The following is a 7,260-nucleotide window of genomic DNA, read 5'->3' as shown; positions in this document are numbered from 1 at the left end:
ATCACCTTTCCTCTAGTGATGGGGAGTCGACTCAAAAAGAGTTGATTCAGCGACTCTAAACACAGTCTATAACCTGCTTTTCGTACGTTAAAGGTTGGGCTATCACAAATATTTTAAATCAATACATCCTTATTACAAGTAATCCTGCTGGACATAATAAAGAACTTTGTTTTTCTTCCTCCACGAGTGCCATCCATGTTGTCGTGTTTATCTAAAAGTGTAGGCTACTTTTCCCTGCTTTACCCTACAGCTAAAAAGCCACGTGTTGACTGTGAAAGACATTATATGCATTTATGGTGTAATTAATACATTTCTCAGCAGGTTTCTGTGACAGCTTTGTAGTTTAACTGATGTGATGCTATGCAGGGCTGGCCCAAGCCTTTATGGGGCCCGAAGCATTTTATTTTGGGGGCCTCTTGGTGCCGCCAATATGACTGATTATTGTCAATTCTTGATTATTCGCACACTATAAATCTAACACACCCATTATCAATTTTATTTGTTGTAGCCGTGTTGCTTATATCATGCCAATGTCTGCCTGTCATGTTTTTACCTTTCTAAGATTTTTGATTGTAACAGTAGCAAACCCACAAGAGTGGTCAGGTGTTCATTTGCACTTTAACATTCAAAGTCTTAGCACTGTCCCCTCAGATATGATTTGTGTCCCACAGGTTCATTTTGTCCCCCCTCCACCCCCAAAACATGATCAGTTTTAAAATCCTTTGATGCTCTGGCGTAATGTCCATTGATGTAATATATCACAAAATAAATAAGTAAATAAATAAAACAAGCTGTTATTTCATGTAGTCTTGGGGGCCCCCTGGTGGCTCTGATGCTGTTTAATGCAGTAAATATATATTTATATATAATATAATTATACAATATATATATAATTGTTTTTTATTGAACCAAAATGGCACCAAGTCTATTATATTGTAACCTGTTTTAAATACAAACCAGATTTTTTTTTTCATTTCCCCCCACAAACAGGTTCCAAGTATGACATTTTACTTTATATAGTTTAAATATATAAATAAATGAACGCATAAATAAATAGCAAGAATAAAAAAAAATAAAAATAAATTATAAACAAAGTGGGAAAAAGTCAAACAAATTTAATTAAATATTAATTGTATTTGTTTTAGCAAGTCCTTTCTTTCTTTGTAATTTCTGCAGGTTTGGTCTTCCTGGGTGTTAATATTCTGTGATTATGTTATGTTAGTAAATAAATAATTCGTAATTTGTTTATGTGTACATAATCTTTAAGTTGGTGTAGGTTGTGTACAGTAGCTACATTTGTGTTATTTATATGTAAATTCTGCGTTATAATCTGTGTAGTGTGTAAATAATAGATATTTAATCTGTGAGTTTGTTTATATAATGTGTAGTTGATGTGATGGCGCTCTGAAACACACACACACGTACACACACACACACACACACACACACTCACACACACACACACTCTGTGGCGTTTCTGATGCGGAACAACAAGTCTGAACAAACTCTGCTGCTTCACTTCCGAATGTTTGAAACACCTCCATCAGACCAGCGCCTCCTCCTCCTCCTCCTCCTCCTGCTCCCGCCGCAGCGCTCGTGAGGAGACACCGGACCGATGACGGACAACGAGCGCGCGGCCAGAACCCTCAAACACGTCCTGCAGAAGCCGGGGAACGGCAGCTGCGCGGACTGCGGTGCCGACAGTAAGTTCTTGCATGCACACGCATGAAACATTCACCGAACAACCGGAACCGGGCGCGCGAGGCACGACCGAACCTGCGCGAGCGGATAAACGCGCGCTCGAGACACACAGGGGCGACTCACCTGAAACACCGCGCGCGACGCTACGACGAACTCTGACGACTCGGCTCTGAGATGTTTCAAGCACTCTATTACAACCTTATTTGATTATACGCGATTCTATTCAGAGTGCATGAAGTCAAGATGCTTTAAATCAGAGTAGAAGTGCGCGCATGCGCAGTGTGTCTCCAGACATACCTGTGTAATCATGAGAGACTGCAGGAGTTTGAGAAGTTAAGACAGGCGTGATGGATCATGGGTTCAGGGTTGTGACTGTACTCATGCAAGACAGGATTTGCTTTCAGGAGAACCTTCTCCTCCTGATTCAGGATGACTCACTTAGGGTTTAGAAATGATATTCCAGAGATCAGGATTGTGGGATTGTGTTTGTCTGGACACGAGCTGCGGCTGCTGGAGACGGGATCAGATATAGACTAAAGGTGTGGTCGTGTGTGATTTCTACATGTTTCTACAGAGAGAGAGAGAGAGAGGGAGACGAGGAGTGTGTGAGCGGTCGAGAGACTGATGAAGAAATAGGAAGTGTGTTTCTGGAAGTCTGTCCACTGCAACACATGTGGAAAGAGAGAAAGAGCCGATCTGTCGTGACCCTCAGCCAAAGTCCCTTTTGAGGAAAGTCTGTTCACTCGGCGGCCATATTTGCGACGCCTCCGGGCAGCTATTTTCAGGCATGCAAGACCAAAGCTACTGAAGCTGTGTCCCAATCCACATACTTATACTACGCCCTACAAGAGACTTTTTCTGTCAAGAAAAGTGTGTAGCAGAAGATAATCAAGCATTGGGAAACACTGCTTTCTCATAATTGCATTTTTAAGAGTTACGTGCATCCTGTCACCATTTAAACTGGCAATCGTGTTAATTAATTTAATAATTATAATGCATAATAAACAAGTTGATTGTGCGTCTGCAACTGTAGTTATACACATGCATGAATGTCTATATCTGCAACAGACTAGTTCAGATTATACTGATAAACTCACACAATACAACAAGACGAAGCCGTTGGCTAAGACGACATTTAAAAGTTACCAACCTGTAATACTGACTTTATAAACTCATAATAAACCAAGACATTCTCACCTGTGAAAGGTTATCCCGTTTCAGCGGAAATTTAAATCTCGACGGTTTTTACAAGCAGAGGCAGTGTTGTAAACACATTTGCCTACTTATACTACACTCTTAGTATGTACTCTTTATGTGAAGAAAAGAGTGTGTAGTAGAAGAGTAGGCAAGCTTTGGGACAAACTCTGCTCATGTTTTTTGCACAATGAAGCATTTAAAAGTTAATGGCCTAATGGATGTTTATAAAAGTTCACATTATTGTTGCAGATGAAATATGGCACAGATAACATTAAATATTTTTTTTTTTGACCGCGTTAAATGTTGATTATTAGTCACTCAAACCCCTTTATCTAAACCTCTCTACTTGCATCCGCCATGTTTGTAGTTTTTTTTAAACTTGATTCATATTTGTAGTTCTCAACCGAATCCTTCGCCAAAGTGCAATGGATTGTGGGTAATGGCTAACTCTAATTTCACATACTGTTTATGATGGATAGTATGAACATTGGGACGCAGAAATTGACTTTAACTGCGAGTGACGACATGTTGACCGTTCCAACGACGTCTGGAGCGGCTAAATTTGAAATCTACATATACAGTGTATACAGTGACTTGATGACTTTAGCAACCAGCGATTGGCTCTTTTATTCATAAAGCAGGATTTATTCCGCTATTTTGCATGTTGCACCGTCTTTGCATATCTTAAGTCTTTGGTTCAGCTTTATTGTCATATTATCATGTTTAATACATCATGATTTTTACTTGATTTAAATCACATAAGGAACATGTTCAGATTGAGTGGCAAACTGTTTTTAAAGTAAACGAGAGTTTGCGATCATGATCTTATGAGGGTTTAAAGGCCAACAAAAACATTCTGTCATCATGTAAATGTCGTTCCAAACCTGTATGAATGACTTGATGCTGAAGACAAAAGTAGACATTAATAGTTTCAGTTTTCACCGACTTTCATTGTATTTGTTGTCAATTGAATGAAAGTCAATGGAAACCTAAACAGTTTGGTTACCAACATTCTTCAGAATATAATTTTTGTGATCAGCATCAAGTTGTACAGGTTTGGAACGACATTAGTTCAAGTTCACATGTGATATGAAACCAGCGCTTACACTTATATATGAATACATATATAAATATATTAGTGCTGCCAAGCGATTAATCGCGATTAATCGCATCCAAAATAAACATTGTTGTTTATATATGTGTGTGTACTGTGTATATTTATTATGTATATATAAATACACAAACATACATGTGTATATATTTAAAAATATTTATATATATATATATATATATATATATTTATATTCATATATAATTGATATTATATGTAAATATAAATATTTTATACTGTATATAAACAAAACCTATTTTTCTTAAATGTATACATGCGTGTGTGTGTATTTATATATATATAATAAATATATACAGTACACACGCATATATTATATAAACAAAAACTTTTATTTTGGATGCGATTAATCGCGATTAATCGTTTGACAGCACTAAAATATATATAAATATATAAATACATGCAGATGAGTCAGAAACTTTATCATGCTGAACAAACAGGATTGACTAATTTGCATGTATTTATATGTTTCATTAATATTCTGACAGTGTATTCAGATGCATATATAAATATATATAACAAACACATACACAGCCATATATTTCAAATACTTCCTTCCCCCATTAAAAACAGTATTGATGCACTAATATATTTTCATTAATATAAATGAATGAGGTATATGAAGTATTTGTATAGTTCATAATGACGTCTGGATTTAGTTTTCTGGTCCAAATCTGTGTCTTTATCATTGAATCTCGTGTTTTTTTTTCTGCTGGAATGTGCTCGATGTGTTTCTGTAGCTTGAGGCTGATGTTAATGCTTCTTCACCTGGTTCATGTTTCTTTAGCTTCAGGGTGTTTAATCTTAACAAGCTCGTCTGTCTGAGTTCTTTTGCTCTTCAGCGTTTAAGGTCTGTTTTCCAGTAATCCTGCTGTAAGTCAGTCTTCAGTATCTCTTCCTTATTCTATCCTGTTTGTGCTGAGTCTGAGTTTTGTGTGTCAGTACCAGCACTGTAATCTCATGATAACACGACGATCCATTCAAAACAACATCAGCCAGACCTGCGTTTACAGCGTTTACTGACTCTCGCTTTCCATGATGCCATCCTTACTGTTTTATTTATTGTTTCTCTCTCTCAGATCCGGAATGGGGCTCCTGTTCTCTAGGAGTCTTCGTCTGTCTGGGCTGCTCCGGAGTCCATCGCAGTATTCCCGATCTCGGAAAAGTCAGATCGCTCCGACTCTCACGCTGGGAGGATTCAGAAGTTCAGGTGTTCAGTAACGTCTCTGTCACACTCTGTCATTATTGACCTTTCTTCATGCTGCTTCAAACCCGCATCAGTGTTATTTGGTATCATTTAAATACTATTATAATATTTAGTAATAGTATGACACTTTAATATTTTCAGTTTTAGTTTTTCTCATCTTTATTAGTTTTTTTTATATTTCTGGTTCTTTAAAATTTTTTATTTTAGTTTTAATTTTAACTTGATTTTAAAACCATTTTATTTTAATTCGTTTTCAAAGCAACAGTTCTATTTTTGAGGTTTTTGAAGTTGAAGTTTTTTCCATCGTTATTTCGATTAAGAAAGTGATTTTTTTAATAGTATTAGTTTTAGTTAACAGTACAAACACTGATTTGTTCCTCAAAACAAATTGTCATATGACTTCTGAAGAATATATAGTGCATATGAGTCTTTATGATGCTCATGTCTTCTCTTTCTGGAGCTTAATATGGTCACTGTGAACTGTTGCTGTACGGAAAAGAGCTGCATGAAGATTCATATTTTCTCTTCCACAGAAACAAATCAGTGTTTAAAACAGCACGAGTTTCTTTAAACAGTTAAATCATATGTAACCCTGCAGCACAAAAGCAGTCTTAAGTCGCTGGGGTATATTTGTAGCAATAGCCAACAATACATTGCATGGGTCAAAATGATTGATTTTTCTTTTATGCCAAAAATCATTAGGATATTAAGTAAAGATCATGTTCCATGAAGATATTTTGTAAATTTCCTACCGTAAATATAGCAAAACTTAATTTTTGATTAGTAATATGCATTGCTAAGAACTTAATTTGAACAACTTTAAAGATGATTTTCTCAATATTTAGATTTTTTTGCACCCTCAGATTCCAGATTTTCAAATAGTTGCATCTCAGCCAAATATTGTCCTGTCCTAACAAACCATACATCAAAGGAAAGCTTATGTATTCTATACATCTCAATTTCGAAAAATTGACCCTTATGACTGGTTTTGTGCTCCAGGGTCACACATGCATTTGTGAATAGAGCTGCTGCACCTAAAGGCGTGTTTGCTGATGTCTGTGTTTGTAGTTCATGTCTGAGCGCGGGAATGATGCCATGAACGCGGTGTATGAGGCTGCACTTCCTGTTTACTTCTACAAACCCACACACAGAGACTGCCAGTGAGTTTCCATGGCAACCAGCCGCATCTCACATCACATTAAAGGGGTGGTTGATTTAACTTTTTTAACGTTAGTTAGCGTGTAATGTTGCTGTTTGAGCATAAACAATATCTGCAAAGTTACGAAGCTGAAAGTTCAATGCAAACGGAGATATCGTCTTTTACAATTCTGGCAGTTTAAAGCCTACAAAAACGGCTGGTAGGGACTACAACGAGTTACTTCCCGGGTTCGTGACATCACAAACCCAGATAAACCAGATAAACCAAAAAGCAGCAAAGGGGGCGGGGCCATGCTGCGCTGTTTTAGAGAAGAGGAAGAGAAAACTAGAGGTGCACGTAAAAATCTATTCATATAGGAACTCTCTCTCTCTCTCTCTCTCATTCAGATCATCAGCTCAGCTCTGTTACAATTATACAGTTATTTTCACATAGCTATGAGAAGCATTAAACATGGACGCGCGTGCAGTTGCGAAGCATTAACACATGTTAGACTGCACCACATAAACCCAATCAAGCCAAGAAAAAAAACAGTGAACCACCCCTTTAACACACAGCTGCATATGGAGATAGCATCATATCAGGCTCCTCAGGGTCTTATATTTAGGGTGAGATCAGGGTCACTTCAACTTCAGGCCACTTAACGGAGTTCATTCAGCTGATCGTCTGCTTTACAAACGAGTCAGAAGATCACGCAAATCTGTCTTTGAGGCCCTCAGTAGCAAGAGAACTGAATATCTATGTGCCAATTTAAGTATCACTACACCATGTGTGTGTGTTTGCGTGTGTGTGTGCATGTGTGCGTGCGTGTGTGTCTGTGCGTGTGTGTGTGTGTCTGTGCGTGTGTGTGTGTCTGTGCGTGTGTGTGTG

General features: G+C 37.5%; 1 protein-coding gene across 1 annotated transcript in view; it reads left to right on the top strand.

The window, feature by feature from the left end:
• The first annotated feature begins 1,452 nt into the window (after nucleotides 1-1,452).
• LOC107681418 (arf-GAP with dual PH domain-containing protein 1-like) overlaps nucleotides 1,453-7,260 on the top strand; it is a 13,193-nt gene continuing 7,385 nt past the window's right edge. The window contains exons 1-3 of the mRNA XM_016477714.1: nucleotides 1,453-1,703; nucleotides 5,107-5,237; nucleotides 6,303-6,394. Of these exons, the coding sequence (XP_016333200.1) occupies nucleotides 1,616-1,703; nucleotides 5,107-5,237; nucleotides 6,303-6,394 (311 nt within the window). The 5' untranslated portion in view covers nucleotides 1,453-1,615. The remainder of the gene's footprint in view (nucleotides 1,704-5,106; nucleotides 5,238-6,302; nucleotides 6,395-7,260) is intronic.

The sequence above is a fragment of the Sinocyclocheilus anshuiensis genome, unplaced genomic scaffold (assembly GCF_001515605.1).
Source record: "Sinocyclocheilus anshuiensis isolate Anshui unplaced genomic scaffold, SAMN03320099.WGS_v1.1 scaffold1394, whole genome shotgun sequence".
Taxonomy (NCBI): domain Eukaryota; kingdom Metazoa; phylum Chordata; class Actinopteri; order Cypriniformes; family Cyprinidae; genus Sinocyclocheilus; species Sinocyclocheilus anshuiensis.
The sequence above is the reverse complement of the archived record's forward strand: the minus strand, read 5'-3'. Positions and strand labels throughout refer to the sequence as shown.